Source organism: Raphanus sativus, chromosome 3 (assembly GCF_000801105.2).
Source record: "Raphanus sativus cultivar WK10039 chromosome 3, ASM80110v3, whole genome shotgun sequence".
Taxonomy (NCBI): Eukaryota; Viridiplantae; Streptophyta; class Magnoliopsida; order Brassicales; family Brassicaceae; genus Raphanus; species Raphanus sativus.
Genome location: NC_079513.1, coordinates 12,985,880 through 13,012,086, shown reverse-complemented (window position 1 = coordinate 13,012,086; position 26,207 = coordinate 12,985,880). Strand labels below are relative to the sequence as shown.

Genomic DNA, 26,207 nt, shown 5'->3' with positions numbered 1-26,207 from the left:
TTGTAAATAATCATTGAATAAAAGAAAAAAAAAACAAAGATCAAGTGAGAGTGAGAATGAACAGAAATAAAGGGTAATTTTTGTCATTATACATATTATATAAAGAATATCGTAGCACTCCGTTCACTATGGTTACCGCCTTAATTCTAACTAGATCATCACCCGCTCGACCGAGCGGGAGTCATTTTTTTTTTATCTTTGTTTTTACTAAATGTTATACATGATCGCCAATGTGTATTAATATAAAATTTTGATAAATAACAATGTCTACTAATGTACTTAAGTAAGCAATGTGTTTAATTACTAAATTTGATTTTTAAATTTTATAATAACGTAAAGTAGATTTTTTCTGTATTATTTAAAATATATAGTGCTATATATTTTGTATTTTCAACATTTATCATACAAAACTTATATTGGGGTATTATTTATATGAAAATATGTGTAACATAATATATTTATATATATATATAAACATATCCACACCCGCACGGGTTTTATTTTTAAAATGTATTCTATATTGTTTAGTTTTATGTAGTATCGAGTTTGTATAATTCAATTTTGTGTTTAAAGAACAATATCAAAACTGTCTTTCGTATGTAAAAATAACATTTTGCAAGCACGAGTTGTGTCTTTTTATTGTAACACAAAATTTTATATAAAACTTATGTTTTTTTGTACATTACGAAATTTAATTTTTTAAAATAATTATTACGTAATTTCAAAGCGAATTTTATCTCTGAGGTCTAATATATTTTGTGTGTAATGGTTCAAAGCATTTTCGATATATATTATATTTCATTTGGTTTGTTTTTAGTATTATTGTATAAGTATAATACTATACAATATTACTATATTCTATACAATATATGAAGCTATGTGTTATTTGTTTTAGAAAGTAGATTAGGCCCAACGTAGTTATAAGAATAGTCATATCTTTATGTATGTGTCTATGACTTATCTACCTAATGTTATTCATACTAATAAAATTAATATGGCCAATGAAAATATACTGATCAATTTAAAATGAATTGTATAAGGTAATTATAGAACGATTAATATTTTTTAGTATTCTTAGTATATATCTTATTTAAATCGACATGTAATAAATGTAAAAATCATATATGGAATATGGACAAAAAGAAGAATTGTATTTAAGGAAATACATCAATGCAAAATTAGACTATGGTACGTAATATATATAAAGAATGAGACATTTAATTTAAATATATAAGGTCCACTTTTAAAAATCCACCTAGAAGAAGTTGTAATGTTCCTGTTTTAATAAGATAGATTGTACTATAGTCATGCGTCCAAATTTCCCTTATATAAACATGGTGCCGACAAAAAAAAAATTATATATATACAAATAAACATGGTAGTTAAAAATGGATGTGGAGAAACAACAGCATAATCTGACGAGAACCAAAAAAAGATATAGGAATCTTGCACAAGTAAGGTAACTTCTCTCACCTAAATAATTTCATATTATTTTGCCACATTCATACTTTCTTCAAAAAGATATAAACTTCGAAAAGATTGCAACTTATAAAAAAACACCTTTACGAAACATCATGTCCTCTGAACTGAAGTTACGACGTGAAAAAGTTGAAAAAGAAAGTTTTAGGGGTTTTACAAATAGCATAAATAGAAACACAAGTACTGATCAGTTCTTAGAATCTTCCACAAATAAGGTAACATCTCACCTAATAAATTTATTTATATCTCGCCACAACTGTACTTTCTTCAAAAAGATATATAAACTTCGAAAAAATTGCAACTTAAAAAGAAACCACTATAAAACGAAAGAGATTGAATAATAAGGTTTTCGGGTTTCAGAAATAGCATAAATAAACTATTCTTGTTGAACAAGTAAGTTAAAAAATTTACAGAACGATTCTTTTTTTCTCCGTCTTCGTGTAGTTTCTCTGGCGGGTAGGTTTCGAGGATAATAGAGGCTAATCAAAGAAGAGATGAAGCTTTTCTATTTTCTAGTCACCATTTGTTTGAGTTTAGCTTTCTCTGGAAGATGCAGTGATGATTATAGCAGGAACGATTTTCCGGAGGGATTCGTCTTCGGATCCGCAATTTCAGCTTTTCAGGTTTGCCATTTGGAGGTCCTTCTCTTTTCTTTTTTAACTCCTGTGATCGAAAAAATTGGTTTTTATGATGAGTACTCAAAGTGGGAAGGAGCTGCTGATGAAGACGGACGGACGCCTAGTATATTGGATACAATGGCTCACTCTCGTAAGCTCTTCACTAAACAACTGAGAGTTTAAGTTGAACAAGTAATAGATGGACTGAGACTTTTCTAAGGTTTAATCAAGGCTGGTCATAAAGGACCATAAACATGTTAAAGTGAATTTTTATTTTTCAAAAAATGTTTCTTACACTTTTAGGATATTAGACAACCGACATATTAGCACGAGTATTAAATACTGGGTTTAATGACAGTCAGTTTCACCAGGTAATGGATCTAGAGCACTTATAGCTTGTGATGGGTATCATAAATATAAGGAGGATGTAAGGCTAATGTATGACATGGGTTTAGATGCATTCCGACTCTCCATCTCGTGGTCGCGGCTTATACCAAGTGCGGGTGTTTCTTTTTGCTTCAACTCAAGTTTTGTACCTTAATGCTCGAGAGCTATAAAAGAGTTTTTTGTTCGGTTGGTGTTTCACGTTCAGGTGGAAGAGGTCCTGTGAATCCAAAGGGTTTGCTTTTCTACAAAAATCTCATACAAGAGCTCAAAAGACACGGTAAGATTAATGTCATGATTTGGCTTTGATTATGTCATGTGTCTTAGTAAGAAAATGAGTTGAGTTTTGTTCTTTGTTCTGGTTCTCATTTTTTTTGGCATGAACAAGAGTGCAGGAATTGAACCGCATGTTACATTGTATCATGATGATCTCCCTCAGGCTCTTGAAGATGAATACGGAGGATGGCTTGACCGCAAAATCATGTAAATCCAACATTTTCTTGCAACATATAATAAATCTCTAGATTATTGAATTTGAAGTGTAATTACGGTATTATCTTATATTCTAATGTGATCTTTTGTAACAGCAATGACTTCACGGCTTATGCAGACGTTTGCTTCAGAGAGTTTGGGGACACAGTGAAATTCTGGTCAACAATTAATGAGCCCAATATGTTAGCATTGGTAAACTATGGTGGGGGATTAGTCTCACATATTCATAGTTCTCCTCCATTTGAGATGGTCAACTGCTCCAAAGGAACCACTTCAACTGAGCCATATATTGTACTCCATAACATGTTGCTTGCACATGCATCAACCGCGAGATTGTATAAGCAAAATTATAAGGCAAGTCGCATACACACCTACAATATATCTCTCTGTTCTATTATTGAATATACTGCTCGAATTTAACTCTCGGGTGTACGTGATCGATGGTGTAGCATAAGCAAAATGGATCTGTAGGTATAACCTGTTTTGCATTCTGGATGGTTCCTTATACTAGCTCTGAAGAGGACGAGATGGCAACTCAGAGAGCCAAAGATTTCTTATTAGGCTGGTTTGTTGAACATGCACGATCATCCTGAGTTTTATTTTAAAATTCTTCTTTTAGCTGCTGGTTGTAATGTTTTCATTTTTTCTAGGGTTTTGCATCCGTTAGTGTTTGGGGACTATCCTAAAGTGATGAGGAGAATCGTGGGCAAGAGACTCCCAAGTTTTTCGGAAGAAGAATCATATCTCGTTAAAGACTCATCCAACTTCTTGGGAGTCATACACTACAGAACATCGTACACGGCAGACTTATCCAGTCCTAGCCAAGGAGATTTTCTTTCGGATATGGCTGCATCAATAATCCGTATGTTTTCCTCTCATGAGATCGCGTGTGTGTGTGTGTGTGTATTTTCTTTTATCGACCATATACCTCACTCCATAGGTCATAGCTGATTCTTTATTTCGTTTTCTTGGACAGCCATTGGGAATTCCACGCTGGTCAATGTACGTTTTCAGAAACCTGAGATGTTTTCGTACACCTAACACACTCTTTGTTCTTGATTCCTTTTCATACATCCACAGATTGATGTGCTTCCATGGGGTCTTGAAGGAGTGTTGGAATACATAAAGCAAAACTATGGCAATCCTCCTGTCTACATTCTTGAAAACGGTATATATCTCTCTCTCAGGGGGTGTTCGTTTTGTTAACTAGACTGCAACATCCAGATACAGTTATCAATCGTTGTTCGTTTTCTATTAAATGAAGAAACGTGTCTAGTGCAAAGACAAAATAAGCCTCATCCAAATTCTTTGGATGAGTTTGAAAGGAGAGCTGGTGCATCTAAAATTACAAAAGGAAAAATACCCTTATTTATAATTACAACTTTAAATTATTTTATTTAATATAAATTTACTATTTATTAATTTCAACAAAAAATGTATTTTCCATTTTTAAAATGTTTTTCCGTCAAAATTACAAATATTCGTCTTCTAACCAAAACTTCAAAATCATATTTCTCTCCAAAACTACCAAATCATGTGTTTTTTTTTTGTCAAAACCACAAAATTTATTTTTTTCCGTCAAAATTGCGTCTTCACGCATTTTTCTTGTCAAAACAACAAAATTATTTTTTTCACCGGAATCTCATTTTCTCATCAAACTACAATATCATGTTTTTTTTTGTAAAAATCGAAATTATGTTTTCCCACCAAAATTGAAAATAATAGCAATATATATTGCAAAATCGTATTTTCTCTCAAAACAAAAAAAAACTGTTTTTTCGTCAAAACCACAAAAATTTGTTTTATTTTGGGATTTCTTAAAAAATAATATTGTAATTACTTTTGTTAAAAGAGGGATTAATTAAAATTCATATAACACATTTTACACTAAAGAATTTCCCACAACCAAAGGGAGTGGTTACGTCCCGTATGATTTTTTTGTTGGATTACCGATAAAATGCATTGGTATGGATTAATACTTCTACAGTATTTTGATGTTGTCTAAATCGAAATTACTTTTTTCCACCAAAATTGAAAATACTATTTCCATGTCATTACCGTAACATATTTTCTCTCAAAACAACAAAATTGATTTTTTTGCCAAAACCGCAAAAAATCATTATATTTTGAGATTTTTTATAAATTAATATTTTAATTATTTAGTTAAAGGAGATATTAATTAAAATTCATATAACGTGAGGTTTTAGTCATTTTACACTAAATATGCATGTATAACACAATACACCAAACAAACACAATTGCATCCAAATACAATTTCTAGATGCATTAACCAAATCACAAATGAACATGTAGCGTATAGATGTTGTAACCACATACTTATCAATTTATTTTGTCTGGTTCACCAGACTAACAACATCTTACTTGTTCTTTACTTAAAGTTTTGAAACATTACTAATCTTGAGAGTTTCTCTGTATCTACACAATCAGGTCGACCTACCAACCACCACTCGTCGCTTAATGATGTGGGAAGAGTTGAATACCTTCATGCTTATATCGCTGCCGTGCTTAATTCAGTGAGGTGTGTAAAAATGCTCTTACCTGAAAGACTTGGCATGTAAAATAGTACTTAAATACTAAGCGTCATACGATTTTATTTATGCAGGAATGGGTCATCGACAAAAGGCTACTTCCAATGGTCCTTCATGGATTTGTTCGAGTTTATCGATCCCAATTATACATATGGGTTATACTATGTGAATTTCAGCGATCCGGAACTTAAGAGATCTCCTAAAACCTCTGCTCTTTGGTATTCTTGTTTTCTCAATGGCACCACCATTTGTTTACAAGAGCTCAAGAACATCTCCGTATCTTCTTCTCCTGGTTTTTCATCTTCTTAACTATTAGCACTCTCGCTCTATTTTATGTACTATTTGTTGAGTGTTTCTTAATTTTACATGCATACCACGGGTTACTTAATACATTTGTAATAAGCAAAACATGTGGTCACCTCTAAGACATATAGTCAATATATAAATAAAGACTTCTAAATCATATATCATTTGTGTCTTTTTGGATGAAATATTAAATTTATTGATCATCAAAAAATGTTTATTTGTGAATAAAAACCTATAAACAAATCTTCTAACTTAACAAACTCCTACTCAGACGGAATCCGGGTGAGCTGAGTAGCCACTTCAGGAGGACACCGATAAGATAGAAGATCTCTCAGCTCTTGAACGGTTATCACCTCAAGCGAAGCGTCCTCTGACCCTAGCAGGTTCTTAAAATAAGCCACGACCATTTCCTGAATCTGAGAGAGATTGAAGATCCTATTACATCCCCCGTCCATCAGGTAACTGATACAATTCCTGATCTGATGAGCCACCACCGCTTTGTAGAAGAACGTAGTATTTGCATCTCCACAATCTAACCAACGAATTCTAGCCTTCCTGCTGAAGAAAATCTCCTGAGCTGACTCAAAAAACTTCCACTTCTTCCTAGCGACAAACTTCTGTCGAAACAAACTATCAGAGGGCGAGGACAATAACTGCTCTTGAATCTGCTTCAACTCACTGAGAGCATCTTTTGATTTTTTCTGAATATTCCCGAAGCCTTCCCGATTCAGTCTTCTGCAAGTAAGTTTAGCTTTCTTTAATCTCTGCCCTAGAGAGAACATCTTCGATCCTACTGGAATGCTTTCCTCCCATGTCCTTACCATCTCAGAGATGAAACTGGGGTGAGACGAAATAAACGAGAAGTACTTGAAACTGCACTTTCTGAACTGAGGCTGAGAAGAAAACGTAATGACTACATGAGTATGATCTGAATCACCGGGAGCCTCAAACACACTCACTGCTTCTGGGTGACAATCTCTCCATTTTTCATTACAGAGCACCCTATCCAGCTTCCTGAGAATCGGATCCTCCACTCTCTTATCAGACCAAGAGAAAAAGTGCCCCTGATGTCCATGTCTTAAAGATTACTTTCCGTCAAACAATTCTGGAGCTCCTCCATACCTCTAACTGGCAAATCATACGGTTGAATAGAGAAGTGTTCCGCTGCTGTTAAGATTTGATTGAAGTCCCCCATAACCACTAGCGGAGAGGCTGCGATCAACGAATTTCTAGATATAGCCACCAGATCCCTCCACAAACTCATCCTCTCCGCTTCCGTATTCCGGGCATAAACAAACGCAACTGTACAACTAGTACCCGAAGCCGGATCCATTACTTCGCATAGAATGAATTGATCCGTTTTCAGATACACTACTACTGAAAGATTCGAACTCCACAGCAACCAAATCCTGCCTCCTGCTGCTTCTGAGTAATTATTATCAACCCTCCACCCTGGAGCAACTGCTCCCGAGACCCTGAGAAATTTTTCCTCCTGTACATGAGTCTCCAACAATGCACCAACCGAAGATCCCAAACTTTGTAACCAACTCCGAACTACTCTCTGACGACCACAATCATTAATACCTCTTATATTCCAGCTAAATATCTTCATATATACAGATAAATTTGGGAAAGCGAAACTAGAAACCGTGCTTCTTGGCCAAGACATTGCCTCGATTAAGAAACTTGAACGTCTTTGGAGGAGAACCCACGGAACCCGAAGCCCTCCACAAACTCTCCTGACGCAAAGCACACCTGTAATTCTTTGAATGTTTAGTGAACCACAGAGCTTCCTCCTCTTCCCGTACGATAGAGTCCTTCTCCTGCAGCTCAGAATCAACACTACTCACCTCCTCCTTCTCTACTTCTCCACCAATCTCTCCTTCTTCCAAATGAACTTCTCTACTGACTGACGACTTACTCAGAGTCTTTAGCTCAGCATCCACAACCTGACCTTCCACCTCTGAAGCCTTGATATTCTGAGAAGAGGCTTTTTCAACCTCCATCACTATGCTCAAAGCCGCCTGAACTCCTAGCTTCTCCTCCGGCGCGCTCAAAGCCCTCGCTCTTGCTTTGGAGCGGGACCTACGGCGAGACCTGGAATGAGCTCTACTCTTCTTCGTGTGAATCTCCTCCTCCTGATGTACTACCAAATCTTTCTGAGTCGGGACTTCAAGTGACACCTCCTGTCCTGCCTTCACCACACTAATCACCTTTCCTGTTTTCGGAGGAGCTACTCTCTTCATTGGAGGTTTATGGCACCGATTCATTAGATGACCAAACTTTCCGCAGTTCAAACATTTGGGGGGGGGGGGGAGACTTGGATACTCAACATTAACTCTGACCGCGTTGCCTTGCGTATTCCTTACTTCAACCACCTCCGGAGGAGTCTTCGACAGCTCGATTTCCACCTTTACCTTCGTATCTCCGAAATGGTACGGGTCCAGGCGCGACTTCTCAGTTTGAAGTGGTTCTCCAATGCCACTAGCCACCACACTAATGCCGTCTAATGAGTATAGTTGCGGGGGAACATTCTTGAGGATTACCCACGTCAGGGCAAACAGAAGCTCCTGAGCAGCCAGATTTCCATCAGCGGACCAAGGATAAACCGAGAAGGCACATCTGTCAGCCTGCCAGTAGCCAACCTGTAGAACCCACTCTCTGGTCTGCACCGATGGAATATAGATCAAGATACAAAGCACTGTACTGTTTGCAAGTGAAAATTGTACTGTTTGCAATGCCAAAAAACAAAGCACCAGGACTAGATGGCTTCGCGGCAGAGTTCTTCTGGGAATCATGGGAAATTGTTGGAAAAGATTCAGTCGAAGCGGTGAGAGAGTTCTTCCTGGGAGGCAGGATTCTGAGACAATTCAATGCAACCACTATCTCCCTCATTCCCAAGGTTGTAGGAGCTGATCAGCTGTCGTCTTTCAGACCGATATCTCTTTGTTCTACGATCTACAAAGTTTTGGCCAGACTGTTAAAAAAGAAGCTAAAACTATGTGTGTCGGACATTGTACAAAGAAACCAGGTTGGGTTTGTTCAGGATAGGCTGCTGTGTGAGAATGTCTTGCTAGCGTCGGAGCTAGTTAAAGATTTCAATGACCCTGGTCCTACAACAAGAGAATGTCTGAAGATAGACATATCCAAAGCTTATGATAACCTCAGCTGGGATTTTCTGCTCAAGGTGTTGCAGGCTATTGAGTTCCCAGACAGGTTCATTGGTTGGATAAAGGAATGCATCTCGACTCCTACGTATAGCATCGCTATTAATGGAGAACTTCAAGGTTTTTTTCTTGGGAAAAAGGGCCTAAGACAAGGTGATCCGATCTCATCACTCCTATTTGTTATTGCGATGGATGTGTTGTCGAAAATGCTTGATCATGGAGCTATTGATGGTCGCTTTGGTTTGCATCCAGAGTGCGAAGCTCCGTTAATTACAGACTTAAGTTTCGCAGACGATGTTCTTATATTTTTTGATGGCGCAGCAGAGTCACTCCGAGGCATCCTACAGATTCTGGAGGAGTTCAGGTTGATCTCCGGTCTTAAGATAAACAGACAGAAGACAGAATTGCTGTTGGATGGTGGTAGTACAAGTAGATGTCGAGACTTAGCTACAGAGATGGGCATTTCTCACGGTGCTCTTCCACTAAGGTACTTGGGTGTGCCGCTGTCGCCAAAAAAGATGACAAGATCGGATTTTCAACCGCTTCTGGATAAAATATCAGCGAGGTTTAATTCTTGGACGGTTAGACACTTATCCTTTGCAGGAAGATTTCAGTTGATCCAGGCAGTGATATATTCTACAATCTCCTTTTGGGCTTCAATGTTCATCATTCCCAATGAGTGTGTGGTTATTTTGGAGCGTATGTGTGAAGCTTTCCTTTGGAACGGTGCGCCAAACTCTGCTAGAGGTGCTAAGATAGCATGGGACTCAGTATGCACTCCAAAAGAAGCAGGAGGTTTGGGACTGAAGCGTTTGGCTGATTGGAATAAAGTTTTGGGTCTGAAATTGATTTGGTTGTTGTTCACGGCGGGAGGTTCGTTATGGGTGTCGTGGGTGAGAAGAAACTTAATTGGAGAGGAGAATTTTTGGCCTTTGGAGCCTAGAAGAAGAGGTAGTTGGATTTGGAAAGCTATTTGCAAGTTGAGGCCTATCGCTAGGCCTATGGTGTTCTGTGAAGTGGGTTCGGGCATCACTGCTAGCTTTTGGCATGATAACTGGATGGGATTAGGGCCGTTGATTGAGGTAGTAGGAGATAGAGGTCCTCAGGTGTCTGGTTTGAGCATTGAGGGACCAGTCTTAGAGGCTCTGACGAGGGATGGATGGTGGTTGGACCGGAGTAGGAGTAGAAGTCCATTACTTACTCTCTTTAAATCCTGTTTACCTGAAGCGCAGCCGATCCTGAGCTCTGTGGAGGATGACAGGTACGTATGGCACCCAGGGGCTGTGAGGGGTTCAGGCAGGTTCTCTACTAGGGAAACTTGGAGAGCTTTGTTTCCTGCGCCGCCTCATGTGTTCTGGCATAAGGCAGTATGGTTCACTGGGAGAGTTCCCAAGCATGCTTTCTTAGCTTGGATAGCTGCGAGAGATAGAATGGTCACAAGGGACAGATTGATTCGGTGGGGACTGTCGGTTCCACCAAATTGTGTTCTCTGTTCTGGACATGAAGAGAACCGTCAACATTTGTTCTTTGATTGCTCTTTCAGCGATCGAGTTTGGTCCTATTTTATGTCTCGGCTTAATGTGTCTCCTCCTACAGCTTTTGAAGATGTGCTGAGATGGTTAGTAGCTCCGTCAAGGGATAAGAATGTGATCTTGATTGTTAGGCTTTTTCATCAGGCGGTTTTTTACTTGATTTGGAAAGAGAGAAATCAGAGGATTCATTCGGCAGTAGAGAAGTCTCCAGGTCTGTTGATTTCAGAGATTAAACAAATGATTAAGCTTAGGTTGGATCCCATTGCTCGTCGACAATTGGTTCCGGTTGGTCAGCCTTCTGTTCTGGCGGTTTGGCTAGCTTTTTTTGCGGGTTAATATTTTATTTTTTTGTCTTAGCCTTGTGTTGGGCTTTAGTTTAATAGCTTTTTGAGTCTTTGTTAATTTCTTCGTACGTTTTTGGAGTTTAAATAAATAAATAAAAGGAAGGTTTAAAAAAAAAAAAAAAAGACAAACTACTATCCTTATCATTGCCTTGTGTGGGCAGTAAACCAACGTTGTGGGCACTAAATCATATATATATATATATATATTATCATTGTCGTTTTACGGAGTATATCTGGATAGTTTTAATGTGCATTTTAACAAATGTTCTAGTTAAGGTGTTGCTTTAGTATTCTGCATGAGTTTTTCGTTAGAGTCTTCTGTTGTGCTTTTTCCTGTTAGTGTAGATTAGTTATTGCTACTAGTTGGGGTGATTGTCAGAGTACTGGTATGAACGATTCTTGTCTTCAACTTTATCATCGATTTAGTGACTAACGTGGTGTTCATAATGTAATATATGGCTCTGGTTCATGGTTTGTAATTTATATTAAAGCATTATCGATAATGCAAACCAAAATCTAGAATGTCTATTAATAAGTTTCTAACTGAATAGTGATTAGTCATATCAATTGAGTATAATCTATCTTATCTATATAAAATAGTATTCTTTTTTTCCTGGTTGAGACACGTCATCGCCACGTCAATAAGTGGAAGTCTCACGAGTTGACACATGTCCCTTGCCACAATACGCTGCGTTCACGTATATTAATTTCCTTTCACTTCTCACGTATTGCTAATAGGCCCTGATCGACTACAAACTTCGTTAATTTTTGGGGTACAAATTATTGTGCTTACCAAAAAAAGGTCAAAGGTTATCCGTTGTTTACATTCGCCTTCTTTGATACAGTCGTCTTCTTTGACAGACTATAATGTTCTTCGTTTCTTCAAGATCCGATTAGGTCAAATTCCAATGGAGGTTCTGGGATATTGTCTGTGTCAAATATTTGTGTGGATCTCTGTGTCTGTTTCCTTCCTATATTAAGTGCTTCATCGCCATCAACAACTATCTATACTCCTCTGACCCACACCATCCATGCAGTTGGGATATTTTGTTAAGATATTTTGTTATTTAGTTTGTACTTATGGTTTTTTTGTCAGCAACAAAAACAAGCTCATATAGACTCTGTTAACCAAACTAGTAGCTCCGCATCCATATGAACGACAAAAGACGGTTGTTTCCTTGCACTGTGTGCTAAACTGTCCGCCTTTTATTTTGTGTTCGTGGGTACTTATGGTTAGCCGCCTAGAAAACCACAACTAAATATTAATAAATAATCAAAAAAAAATCCATTTAAGCAAAAAACGAAGATGTTTTCCAGGAAAAAAAATCAGAAATCTGAAAAATATAAAACAACTAAATCTGATGAAATATATATTGCTAACCCAAAATATGTAAAATAATAAAAATATAAATTCCCAGAATAAATAAACAGCTTAGAATAAAAATTTAGGAACACAAATTTATGATATTGTCTTTTCCATGTTTCATCAAACAAAATTAAAGGAAATAACAAGAAATGGATGAAAAACAAGAACTAAAAGTAATACATAGTAAGAACTAATATTCAAAAAGATATTCAACCTTCATCTTTTTAAAAAGATATAAGTTTTAATAGTTTCACACATATTATAAAAAATATTAATATTAATTACTAATACATAAATTTTATAACTAAATATATCTAAAATAATTTAGCCAATAAATTTTTAATAAGTACCCTTTTAAAAATTTACAATTTATCAATTAATAATACGTTGAAAATGTAAAAATCTGTCTTTCTGAAATCTTATTTTAAACATGGATTTTTCGAAGCAAACAAAATATATTTAATACAATAAACAAAGAAACAAGAATTAAAATTTTTTGTAAAATTAAGATCGAAGTATAATATAATTCGACAAGATAATAAAAGTAAAATAAAATAGAAAAATCATAGGATTTATACCGCCAAAATGAAAATATTTTTAATATAAAAATTTCGATAATCCTATTAAATTTTTTATTTATCACAATGAAATTTGAGACTAGATATCAAACATTTTCAACTGAAATGATGATAAAAACGAAGAAAGATGTAACAGTTTACACATAATATATAATTATTTTTTTAAGATAAAAATCAATATAAATTAAAATATTTAATAAAATCTTTGAAGATATTATACTGTAATTTCTTTGGTTGTATATACTTTCCAAACCTGTACAAATACAATGAAAAAAAAAACTCAAATGATTAAAAATGAAAATTTCTTTACAGTAAGCTTTGACTAAAAAAATACAGAAATGTGCATAATAAATAGATAGTTTACAATATAAATTATGATTAAAAGTTCTGTAAACATGGAAACGTATAAGTATCCGGTAATGAAAATCCAAATAGTGTATTTTAGTTCAAATGAAATTTTGGGTCTTCTAAAAAAAACTATTTTTACTAATGGGTTTTCCAAATCTTGACAGCAAAACATCTTGGTTACTAATGTTTTTGCAATCAAACCGGCGAATAGAACATAAATATCATTATGAATCTCTTTCTCCAAAACCTGAAATCATATTCTTAAGAATTAAAGATCAGGCAAAAAGTATTTCATATATGCTCATATTCGTTTCTTAACAAACAATATTGTTTATTCTACCAAAACTGGGTGAGTACCAAGAACACCATTCCCAACATAGGAACACCATTTCTAACCCAAGCAGATGGCTGATGTTTGGACTGTTAATTTCTCACCAAAGCTGATAGTTTATTTTTGAAAATTATGTAAAGGCTACAGCTAGAGAGAACCTCAAAGAAAGTCATTCATATACATTCATTATTTGATACAAATTATTCAACCGCAAATAGCATACAACTCAATCAGGATTAGGTTGCATAAATAAAAATCCAAAATAAAAAGAAATAATTACAGATAAATTTACCAACAATTTAAATTAATAAGATAGTTTATCTCAATACAAAACAAAACAAAAATTCCGCGCGAAGCGCGGACCGACCCTAGTATAATATATTTAGAACGTAGAAAAGGTAGGTGTAAAATGATTTCGATAACTTTTATTGTTGAATTAAATTACTCTAAACAGATAAAGTAGGTCTATGAGCTAAGTTTAGCTTATGACAGCCTATTATAATTTGTTAAATATTTTATAAGTAACTAGGTGTCTTCCTGCACCATGTGCAGAAATAAAAGTTTTGAAATTTAAATTATTTTAAAATACAAATTTTGTTAATAATAAAAGTTTTAGAATTTAAACTATTTTAAAATACAAATTTTTTTAATTTTTGATTTTATTATTTTCTTACAATATATAATCGTAATTTAATCATATGTAAAATTTTAAGATTAAAATATTTTTATTAAATGTATATTTAGTAATATATATGTATATATTTAAAATTACAATTTTGAAATATTCTTTCATTTATATTTTTTGTTAAAATATATTAAATCAAATTTTGTCAAGTATATAATTATCAAGACATAAAATAAAATAATTTTCTAAAATTTATGGATATCAAAAATAAACTAATAGTATTGGGATTAGAAAATTACATTTAAAACTGTATAATTTTGAAGAATTTTTTACTAATAATAATTATAAAATAGAATTAAATTTGAAAATTCCAAAATAATATTATATTTCTATTTATAACATTATATTATTTATTGCTATATTAATGATGATCTATGAGTTATTAACATATTTTAAAAACCTACTAAAGATACAAATCAACAATAAATGTAAATGTCCATGTCATTATTTAAAGAAAATTATTATTTAAAAAATAATGCATAGTATTTGAAGAATTGTTTTTGTAATAAAATTATATACTTATAAAATATAGCTAAATAATATTTCGGAATTTTAATTTTAATTATATTTCTATTTATTTATTATTTATTGTTATATTAATTATGATATATAAGTTATTATCATATTTTAAAGCTTACCTTAAATATAAATCAATATTAATATGTCATAATGATCTATAGATTATTACCATATTTTAAAAAAATTATCTTAAATATAAATCAACAGTAAATGTAAATATCCATGTCATAATTTACTTGAAGCCATGTCATCAATGTTTGTGTGCCATGTCATCATTTTTCATTCAAAATTAATATGGTGATGACACCTGTCAAAATCACTTCTCAAATATAGACTAGGGGATATATAATTGGTGTAGGTATAGATATATTGGATTTAGGCCCAAACACGAAATCTATTAAAAATGTTTTTTCTTCCCTCTCTTTTTCATGTTTCTTGCCTTCTTTCACAATCTTACTTTTCTCTTTTTTTTTTCTTTCTCAAATGCAAATTTCAAATGTTTCTAAATTTTAATTTAAATAATAAAATGTGTGATTCTAATACAAATCATAACATAATCAAAATTATTATATATCGTTCAAGGCTAAAACATCTCATAGCCGGTTACTTCATGCATTACAATTTTAGTTTTACCAAACAAATGCCATATTACAACAATCGTTAGAGGAATAATAACAAACATCCAGCTAACATATATATTAGACAGGCAACACTGCTTTAAGTTTGAATGATATAACACATACGTTTCATTAATCACATTGTTCATATATAAGGCTTAAGGTTTATAGTATGGAAGTAATAATTCGATTAAACATAATATTAGCTTAACATGCATTTGAAATGTTGTTAGTTGGATAACACTTTATAAGAAAAATGAATTCTAATATTAGTTGTACTCACGGTTATTTCATAATGCAACAAGTTATCCTAAGTCTTCTTCTGGATTTTTTCGTATATTTAAATGATAAACCCTAAACCCAAATAATAAAACATAAACCCAAAGGATAAACCATAAATACAAAGGATAAACATAAACTCAAACCCATATGATAGACATTAAACCCAAATGATAAATACTAAAACCTAAACTCAAAGATAAAATCTACTCCAACCTTAATCATATATCCAAAGGATAAACCTTAAACATCGAATTATAAAATATAATTCAAGAGTAATATAAATCTTAAACAATACATCACGACAACCGTTAGAGGGATAAAAGAAATAATATCCAGTCAACATATATGTTGGACGGCCAACACTGCTTTAAATTTTAATTATATAACGCATATGTTTCATTAATCACATTCTTCATATCTATATGTTAAGTAATGTATACTTGTTATCCGAAAATAAATATTATTAGCTGGGTGTTTCGATCAGTGATCGGTTGTCACTATAGATCTCAACCCAAAGATTATTGAGTAGATAATTTGATGTTAGTTGGTTCACATAAAACGAATAATACATGTAACGCAGTTGGGTTTAGAAATCTTTAACCGACTAACATCCATTTTCAATTATATGTTTGAGAGCTAATATTGTGCTAATATATAATCTTTGGTTTGAGATTTATAATTATACCGACCACTGGAAAACAACCTAACAATAATGAAATCCATATAAGTTTTATTATTTGGATTTAGACTTTAAGATTTATCACTTGGGTTTATGGTTATCTTTGGGTTTAAAGTTTTATTTTTAGTGTTTATCATATGGGTTTGGGTTTAGATTTTACCATTGAACTTCTTAATATTTATCCTTTGAGTTTAAGATTTAAGGTTATAGTTTATGGTTTATCCTCCGAGTTTAGAGTTAAGAGTATGAGTTTACGATTTATGTTTCTTCTTTTGATTTAAAGTTCAAGGCTTAAGGTTTATAGTATGGAGGTAACAATTCAGTTAAACATAACATTAGCTCTCCAACATGCAATTGAAATGTTGTTAGCTGAATAAAATCTTATAACAACAACTAATTTTAATATTAGTTATAAATTACGGTTACTTCATTATGCAACAAGTTATCCTAAGTCTTATTTTGAGTTTTTAATAATATCAAAGGCTAAACACTAAACCCAAATGATGACTAAACCCAAAGGATAAACCATAAACTCAAAGGATAAACTCAAAAACCAAACCATATCATGTTAATTAAACCCAAATGATAAATACTAAATCCTAAACCCAAAGATAAAATTTAATCCAATGGATGAAAAAAAATCTAATGGGTGAATCTTAACCACATATCCAAAGGATAATAGTTAAACATCGAATTGTAAAACTTAATCCTAGAGTAATGTAAATCTGAAATAATAAATCACGACAAGCGTTAAAGGGATAAAAGAAATAATATCTAGTTAACATATATATTGGACATATAATACTGTTTTAAATTTTAATGATATAACAAATACATTTCATTAATCACATAGTTCATATCTAAAAACTCAAGTAATGTATATCTGTTAACCAGAAATCAATATTATTAGTTGTTTTTCTCGATCAGTGATCGGTTATCACTATAGATTTTAACTCAAAGATTATTTGAGTAGATATTGTGATGTTATTTGGTTCAGTTAAAGTGAATAATACATGTATCAGAGTTCGGTTTAGAAACCTTTAACCAGTTAACATCTATTTTCAATTATATTGTTGGATAGTTAATATTGTGTTACATGTATAATATTTGGTTTGGGATCTATAATTATACCCGACCATTGATAAAAAAACAACTAACAATAATATTTTCTGAATAACATTTATTATTTGGAATTATGCTTTAAAGTTTATCATTTGGGTTTAACATTATCCTTTAGGTTTATGTTTTGTTTCAGCGTTTATCCTATGAGTTTGAGTTTAGATTTTACCATTAGGTTCAATATTTATCCTTTGGGTTTAGAATTTAAGGTTATAGTTTAGGGTTTATCCTTTGGGTTTAGAGTTAATAGTTCTGGTTTATGATTTAATTTTATTCTTTTGATTTAGCGTTTAAATCTTAAGGTTTATAGTGTGGAGTTAAGAATGCGGTTAAACATAATATTACCTCTTTAACATGCTATTGAAATAGTTGTTAGTTGGCTAAGACTTAAAAAAAAACTAATTTTGATATTAGTTGTAAATAGGGTTAATTCATAATGTGACAAGTTTTCTTAAGTTTTCTTCTTTGGTTTTCCAAATATCCAAAGGATAAACTCTAAACCCAAATGATAAACCCTGAGCCTAAACACATATGATAAACATTAAATCTAAAAGATAAACATTAAACCTTAAACCCAAAAATAAATCATATCCTAAAAAGGTGAACATTAACCATGCATCTAGTTAACATATATATTGGAAAGTAACGTATACTTATTATGAATCATTATTGTTAGTTGTTTTTTGATTGGTAATCGGTTATCACTATAAATCTCAACCTAAAAAATTATTAGAGTAGATAATACGAATAGTACATGTAAAGTAGTTTGGTTTAGAAACCTTTAACCGGTTAACATCTATTTTTCAATTATATGTTGGGAGTTAATATTGTTAGGTGTACAATTTTGGTTTAGGATATATAATTTACAAGATCAACAATATATTGTTGATGTACTTCTCCTTCTGCAAATGATATCATAAAAATGTTAGCAAGCTAAAATTACTCAAAATAAAAACATAAAAGATAAATATAAAACATATATTACCAAGAATTCTTAACCATTAATAGCTTACTTTAGCTGGCTTACTATCATATTATTATCATACCATTTCTATTTGATATATTATATTGATGTTTAAAACTCTTGTTCATATATCATATATATGCTTTAAGCATAGAACTGTGTAGATTCATCATGTAGATAAAAAAGAAAGAGATGAAATATTAGGTGTACATGAATATATAGAGAGAGAGAACAAAAGAGTAATGATTAATTTTGGGCCTACTATGTTATTTGTGTAGATACATTGTATCTTACATGTAAATTATAATTTATTTATTTTTTAATTTATATTTATCTGAGAAGTTTTGATAGGTTTCAGTTCTAGTAATAGGGACATTTGATCCTAATATTTTCCAATAATTTAACTTTTTATGGTTGCAAATATGTAACTTTATATGTATATGAAGTCCAAATTCTCTAAAATAAATCAGAAAGACCCATGTATATTTATAGTTGTTCCTGAACAATGCATTACTCGTTTTTAAAATTGGTTTCCGATTGAAAATAGCTATTGAAAAATAATTTTGTTTATAATTATCAAATATAATTATTTTTTATAAAATTCATCTCGCAAAGACACATATTATTATCGAGTGATCATTAATTCACACTTGTCATGAAAGAATGAAGCTTTCTAAAAATTTGCAATACCAATATTACTAATCTAGAGTTTTTTTTTGTTAAATAACAATAAATAAATTTTAAACTCTGAAACTCTAAACGCTAAACATTAAATATTTTAGGGTTTTAAAGTTTAGGGTTTAGTATTTGAATTTTAAGGTTTAGTATTCAAAATTTTGCAACGTTAAATTTTGTTTTTGCAATTAGTGTTATTTTTCTAATTTTTTATTTCATAAGTAAAATACAACTTGATATCATTTATTAGTTGTTATTTACATGGTGAACCTAATGTTTATCATATGGGTAAGCTTAAGAAAAATCCCTATTAAGGTTATGAATGGAGGGGGCAGAAGAAATACATATCATAAAGTGTTGCAGGAGAACTGCATTTAACTCTTATTCATAATTTTCTGTTTAAAATGTACTTTGCAGGATATCTGCAAGCAGTACAAATTTTTTATTTTTTTCTGAAAAATGCAAATGTTCTACATTTCTGTCCACTAGTATTTGGTGATGGTTCACCCATTTTTCTTTTTGACCAATAAATGATTTTATTATAAATTATTAATATCTTATTATATAAAGCTTGGTTTTTCAAAGTTAGTAATTAACATGATTGTGACAAATGATAATTTTATATTTTAATATTATGACATGTGTTTAAATAAAAAATTTCATATAAATAATTATTTAATAGTAATTTTCTTTTTTTGAGAAATATTATTGTACATAAAAAAATTTCCATACAAATAGTAAAGTAATAGTAATTTTTCTTTTTAAATCCAAAATGAAAATTGTAAAAGCTAAATGAAAATAACTATTCTTTTTAAGAAATTATAATTTTCCTTTTTGTGTTAAATAAATAAAAAATTTCATATAATAATATTTAATAGTAATTTTCCTTTTTTGAGAAAAAATATTGTAAGTAAAAAATTTCCACACAAATAGTTATTTATAATAATTTTCCTTTTTTAACTCCAAAACTAAAATCTTATTATATAAAGCTTGGTTCTTCTAAGTTAGTAATTAACATGATTGTGACACATAACAATTTTATATTTAAGATTATGACATGTGTTAAATAAAAATTTTCATATAAATAATTATTTAATAGTAATTTTTTCTTTTTTGAGAAAAATATTGTAAATAAAACAATTTCCATACAAATAGTAAATTAATAGTAATTTTCCTTTTTAAATCCAAAGTGAAAACTGTAAAAGCTAAATGAAAATAATTTTTCTTTTCAAGAAATTATAATTTTCTTTTTTGTATTAAATAAAATTTTTAATATAAATAATATTTAATAGTAATTTTCGTTTTTTGAGAAAATATTATTGTAAATAAAATAGTAAATTATATAAAGTTTGATTCTTCTAAGTTAGTAATTAACATGATTGCGGCATATGACAATTTTATATTTAAGATTATAACATGTGTTAAATAAAAAATTCATATAAATAATTATTTAATAGTAATTTTATTTTTTTGAGAAAAGTATTCTAAAACAATTTCCATACAAATAGTAAATTAATAGTAATTTTCTTTTTTAAATCCAAATGAAAATTGTAAAAGCTAAGTGAAAATAATTTTTCTTTTTCAAGAAATTTTCGTTTCCTTTTTTTGTTAAATAAAAATTTTCATATAAATAAAATTTAATAGTAATTTTCCTTTTTTCAGAAACAATTATTGTAAATAAAAGATTTCCACACAAATAGTAAATTAATAATAGTTTTCCTTTTTTAATCCAAAATTAAAATTGTAAAAGCTTTATGAAAATAATTTTTCTTTTCAAAAAATTTAGATTTCCTTTTTTTAAATCATGAATAAAGAAAATTATAAAATAAAAATAGTAGTTTAATAATATTGAAAACGAATGATAAAATCCTAATAATACAACAAACTGTTTAATAATAAATCTAAATATTTTATTTTTTAGAATTCTAAACAAAAGAGAGGTAAAAATAATCTTCTTATTTTTTTATAATTAACTAACTAATTAACTAATTTTCTATGGAAGTCTCATTGGTCCGTCTATGTGTGATTAAGATTAATGTTTTTACACAATGTGGTATGAGTTTCGAGTTTCATAGAAGGTGGTGAAGGAAAAAAATTATAGAATATTTTCAGCATTGTGCAAATAATACCGTCTGCTGTGGATCTTATAAAAAAAAAACTCATGGTAGTGTAATAAGACGTATATCTTCATAGAATATGTAGAATTGTTAGTTGTAGCTACATTCATTTATTGTTTCTCATAGTTTGAATAAATATAATTAACCAACATTAACAAAAAGAGAATTTTTATACTATTGATATATGTTTATCTATATTTATATTAATCTATAAGTTAGAAACTATATATAGGTACAAGGAAAAAATATATCAATATATATTAATATATTATTAAATTTTAAAACTAAATCAGTTTCTTTAGTTTCAAAATTGAAGTAATAATATATGATTGAAATGATTTTCTAATTTTTGTTATATTTGATTAAGATAATACAGAACTGATTGGAGAAACTAGTGAAGTAAGTAAGCTTTATATACTAAAAATACAATAATATGTGTTATCATAAAATTTATCTAATAACCAATGTTGACAGTTCAAAATGAACTCACATGAACAAGGATTAGAAGATATTTCCAAAGATGTGCATTTAATTATGGATGAAACTTATTTATTTGAGATAAAAGTAAAAAAAAAGGAAATTCAATATTCTTTTAATGTTTAAAGATTCATAAAGAAATTATAAATTAAATATACTTTATATTATGTTTGGCAGATTATTACATGTGTAACTTAGTACTTGGATTTTTATTTTTCTGTTTAGTAAACTTTCGACAGCAAACACAAAGACAAGAATAATAAAAATAAAAGGAAACAAGTAATAATTTTTAGAAAAATTAAAATTTATTTATTTATTTTTATTATCTTAATATTAATAGGTGTCTCTATTCATTCGATTAATATAAATTCAATTTTTTTGTTAAAATAGCACTATTCTTTGTATTATAAACTATTTTTTATATGTTTTTTTGGGAGAATGGGGGGAGGGGCGGGGGTAGGGGACATATATATGTTGTTCATATAGAGAAACCAAGAACATCGCTTTTCTTTTATGTGTTAAAAAAGCCAAGTTTTGGAAGATTTTAATCAAATTTTCTAGATACAAAACAATATTATAGGCTTTGCAACAAACATCATTTACCGATTTGAGTCCTTGTTGAAGCCTATAATATGATGCTTGTTGAGATTTGTAAGACAATGAGATAGAAAACTCCTGATGATGTTTTATTCATTTAATAAATTGTCTTCCGAAATTACAACAAAACTAACTAAAATTTTAAACTAGGGTAGAGAAATGAGATTGATTAGTAAATATAAAGAATGCATACATGGAACACTTCACTGGCAAAATAAAATAAAAATTAGCCTGACATATTATTATTTTTCTTTTTTGGAACTCCGAAGCTTGACATATTATTACTTAGGTTATAAGAAAAAAATGACTCTAAGACGACTCAAGCGTGCAACTGCAACATATTGAACCAGACTACTAGTCGTTGCTTGTTCACATGTATTAACCTCTCGGTATCCCATGAGAACTTGAAATGGGATTCACATAAATACCAATTGATGTAATACAGCCTGAACCGTAAGAACCAAAGAAACCACCAAATTCACGTCAATCGCGTATTGACAGATCAATTTCTATCTTGGACGACGTGGATTGGTATCATCATTCACAAACAGTCCCTGCTTCCCATGGATAGTGTGAAATATCAAATTGGTGATTCCTCCATGATATCCAAGTGATCCACTTAATCCAATCACATACTCGTCTTGATTAAGTCTCACCTGCGATTAACTTCGTCAGACACTTAACTTGACTTGACAGGAGAGCTTACAAAATATTTATGTACACATACATCAAAGATATGCACAAAGTTACAACATGTTTCCACGTAAATCATATTTACATATGTGCACAACTTTGTTTTGTGGACATATAAAATTATGATAAAGATATGCAAAATGTCATTAAGATAAAATATAATATGCATACTGGACATTAGACCATATTGACCAAACATCAAGAGATTAAGCAACCGCTAGTCCACCTATAAGTGTAAAACTTCTCTACAAATCTTGATGGATTCGTCACGTCACACGGACGATTACTATTCAATTTTGATTCACCTTTTCATGTACATATGTTCACGTCAAATGGTGTATGCAACCAAAATAAAACCTTTTATCACGTTGAAGGTATCACAAAATAGATCAAGTCAGTGATAATTGACAAACTCATCGGTGAAGTTGTACACATATAGGTGGAATGATAGTTACTTAAACAAAATGCCAAAATAGATTAAGTAAAACCAAATATTTTAAAGACTTTTAGTATTTGGGGTTTACTAAATACTCATTGATATATCATAACTCTAGTGATTTTAGGATCTCATTTTAATCACTTTAGATTTCATTTAGATGTTAATATTACATCTTAATTACATAATTGTATACTACATGGACTACATTACACAAATAAGAATTTTTGGTGTAAATTTGAAAGGTTAATTTTATGACTTTGGAAACTGTGGGGTGAAAATCCAAAAAAAAAATCAAATATGAGAGACCAAATGTGCAAATAAAAAGAAATTTCCCATTAGATCTGACGATTGTTGATATTGGGATATCGGCAGAGTAAAGGCTTTGTACTAATGAAGCGGAGGAAGAAACTTGGTTGAGATGATTTCATGGTGACAGAAATGTTCTGAAGGCAGAGACATGACGGCGGCTAACGATAGTTCTGTTGCGATGGAGGAGATGCTTTGTTTATATTTGAAGGATCTAGTCATTAGATCGAAAGGAAGAGTTCAAGTCAGGAAGACTCTAAGAGAAGAAGAAGGTTTCGGTTCAGCGTGGCGCGTAGCGGTTTGGTACGAGTTAAGTTGTTTCCGGTTATTTTTTGTAATCACTAATTGATACCGGTTTAAAGTCGGTTCTCTTTCTCACTTGACCACACGTGAGTTGCACGAGTGTTATCAGCTGAGTATAAAGCTGAGTGGTCAAGGTCTCGAGTTGGTTAGAGAGTTTGTTATCAACCGAGAACAGAGAGAGAGAGAATCAGATCTTTTGCCGTTGTAACGGAGCTCGCTTGTGAGCTGTATAGTGATTGCTAGTTCGATCCCAGTTCCGGAGAGATATAGCGGCTCTTCCTCGTTAACGGAAGAGTGCGGTGAACTCCGGGTCAACAACCGCCGTGTCTTTTGCTTCTTGAAGTCACAGTAATCGGAGAAGAGGAAGAAACTTGATCGGAGATTTGATCGGAGTAAATCCTCACAAATTGGTATCAGAGCCAGGTTACCCAGACCATAGGCTTACCGATTGAAGACGACGGAAGCGACTCGAGTGAAGATGGCGTCTAATCCGTTCATCAAGATGACGACTCATCCCTTCGCAATGACGATGTTTGACGGCACTGGAGATTTCTCGATCTGGAAGAAAAGGATGTACGCAAACCTCAGCGTGCAAGGGTTGAAGGATGTTCTCACCGAGAAGACTCAAGATCCAAAGGAGTTGGATCCAAAGGAGGAGGATCCTGAAGAACTCAAGAAGCGAGTTGCAGATGAAGCTACTAGATCTGAAAGAGACGAGAAGGCGATGAACTTGATCTTCATGAGCGTTGGAGATCAAGTTCTCCGCAGGATCGACAAGTGCACCACAGTGGCTCAAGCTTGGATGCTTCTTGACCGTTTATACATGACTCAGAGTTTACCTAACAGAGTTCATGCGCAGCTAAAAGTTTACTCGTTTAAGATGCAGGATTCCAAGACTATTGATCAAAACATGGATGACTTTCTCAAGATCATAACGGACCTGAGCAACCTGAGCATTGAAGTACCGGAGGAGGTACAAGCTATCCTCTTGCTGAACTCGCTCCCCACCAGGTACATGTCCAAGTCAAAGGAGGGGAAGAGAGTCTGCTGGATCTGCGGTAAAGAGGGCCACTACAAGAAGCAATGCTACAAGTGGATTGAGAGAAATAAGGGCAAACAGAACGGTTCTGAGAAAGGCGAAGCTGCATCAGCCAGAGATGATGCCAGAGATCTTGTGGGGCTTCTTGTAGCATAGGTTAACATTTCGGCAAGCTCATCAGACTATGAGGAATGGATCTTGGACACAGGTTGCACGTTCCAAATGACGCCAAGGAGAGACGTGTTCATTCGTTTTGAAGAGGTTTCTTCAGGCAAGGTTAGGATGGCAAACGACTCGGTGTCAGAAGTGAAAGGAGTAAGTTCAGTCAGATTTCAAAATCCAGACGGAACTACATTTGTTCTCCATGATGTGAGGTTCATGCCTGGAATATCTCGTAACCTGATATCTCTTGGGTTACTTGAAGACAAAGGCTGTGAGTTCAAAGGCTCGAACGGGGTATTGAAGGTTATCATGGGTTGTACAGTGTTCATGAGAGGTCTCAGGAGGCATTCACTGTATATTCTTCAAGGTGGAGCTACAAGATCAGAGTCAAATTCAGTTGGATCATCTACAGAGAAGTCAGTGCTGAGTCAAGATCAAACTATGATGTGGCATAGTCGCTTGGGTCACATTGGTCACAAAGGACTTGAAGAGCTTGCAAGGAAGGGATGCATAGAAGGCAAGAAGATCACGGAGTTTAAGTTCTGTGAAGACTGCGTAATGGGAAAGACTCAGCGAGTGAGTTTTGGGTCAGCTCAACACGTAACTAAAGACAAATTGGACTATGTTTATTCCGACTTATGGGGCTCTCCCAACGTCCCATATAGTCTGAGCAAGTGTCAGTATTTCATCTCGTTTACTGACGACTTCTCTCGGAAAGTCTGGATCTATTTTCTACGGTTCAAGTCTGAGGCATTCAGAAACTTCAAAGAGTGGAAGCAGATGGTTGAGACTCAGTCAGAGAGAAAGGTGAAGAAGCTCAGAACAGATAACGGTCTTGAGTTCTGCAACAGAGAGTTCGACAGTTACTGCAAACAGGAGGGCATTGTTAGGCACCGAACTTGTACGTACACGCCCCAGCAGAATGGCGTGGCAGAGAGGCTTAACAGGTCGATCATGAACAAAGTAAGAAGCATGCTTAGTGAGAGTGGTCTTGGTCAAAAAATTTGGGCAGAAGCGGCAGCTACAGCAGTATATTTGATC

At 32.3% G+C, this 26,207-nt stretch overlaps 2 protein-coding genes across 3 annotated transcripts; one reads left to right on the top strand and one right to left on the bottom strand.

Moving 5' to 3' along the window:
- Positions 1–1,345: 1,345 nt before the first annotated feature.
- Positions 1,346–5,984, top strand: LOC108847438 (beta-glucosidase 8). Of its 2 annotated transcripts, none has more exons than XM_057005658.1 (13): positions 1,346–1,454; positions 1,924–2,102; positions 2,184–2,247; positions 2,468–2,593; positions 2,689–2,760; positions 2,876–2,963; positions 3,068–3,326; positions 3,422–3,537; positions 3,623–3,834; positions 3,949–3,974; positions 4,053–4,140; positions 5,421–5,511; positions 5,596–5,984. In XM_057005658.1, the coding sequence occupies exons 2-13, from the start codon at positions 1,974–1,976 to the stop codon at positions 5,828–5,830; spliced, it is 1,506 nt and encodes a 501-aa protein (XP_056861638.1). In that variant the 5' UTR covers positions 1,346–1,454; positions 1,924–1,973; the 3' UTR covers positions 5,831–5,984. The 2 variants fall into 2 exon arrangements, with proteins under 2 accessions (XP_056861638.1, XP_018476182.1); XM_018620680.2 differs by having other exon boundaries at positions 1,351–1,459.
- A 106-nt stretch (positions 5,985–6,090) lies between these two features.
- Positions 6,091–7,439, bottom strand: LOC108845219 (uncharacterized). The gene is made up of 2 exons (XM_018618468.2): positions 6,957–7,439; positions 6,091–6,891 (listed from the first exon to the last, which is right to left on the bottom strand). The coding sequence occupies exons 1-2, from the start codon at positions 7,437–7,439 to the stop codon at positions 6,091–6,093; spliced, it is 1,284 nt and encodes a 427-aa protein (XP_018473970.2).
- Positions 7,440–26,207: the final 18,768 nt, after the last annotated feature.

Excerpts from the sequence above, each read along its gene's own strand:
- LOC108847438 (XM_057005658.1), top strand. The coding sequence starts at position 1,974 with ATGAAGCTTTTCTATTTTCTAGTCACCATTTGTTTGAGTTTAGCTTTC. Across the intron at positions 2,964-3,067 it reads TGGCTTGACCGCAAAATCAT|CAATGACTTCACGGCTTATG; the intron begins GTAAATCCAACA and ends CTTTTGTAACAG. Across the intron at positions 4,141-5,420 it reads TGTCTACATTCTTGAAAACG|GTCGACCTACCAACCACCAC; the intron begins GTATATATCTCT and ends CTACACAATCAG.
- LOC108845219 (XM_018618468.2), bottom strand. The coding sequence starts at position 7,439 with ATGAAGATATTTAGCTGGAATATAAGAGGTATTAATGATTGTGGTCGT. Across the intron at positions 6,892-6,956 it reads TTCAACCGTATGATTTGCCA|GGGCACTTTTTCTCTTGGTC; the intron begins GTTAGAGGTATG and ends CATGGACATCAG.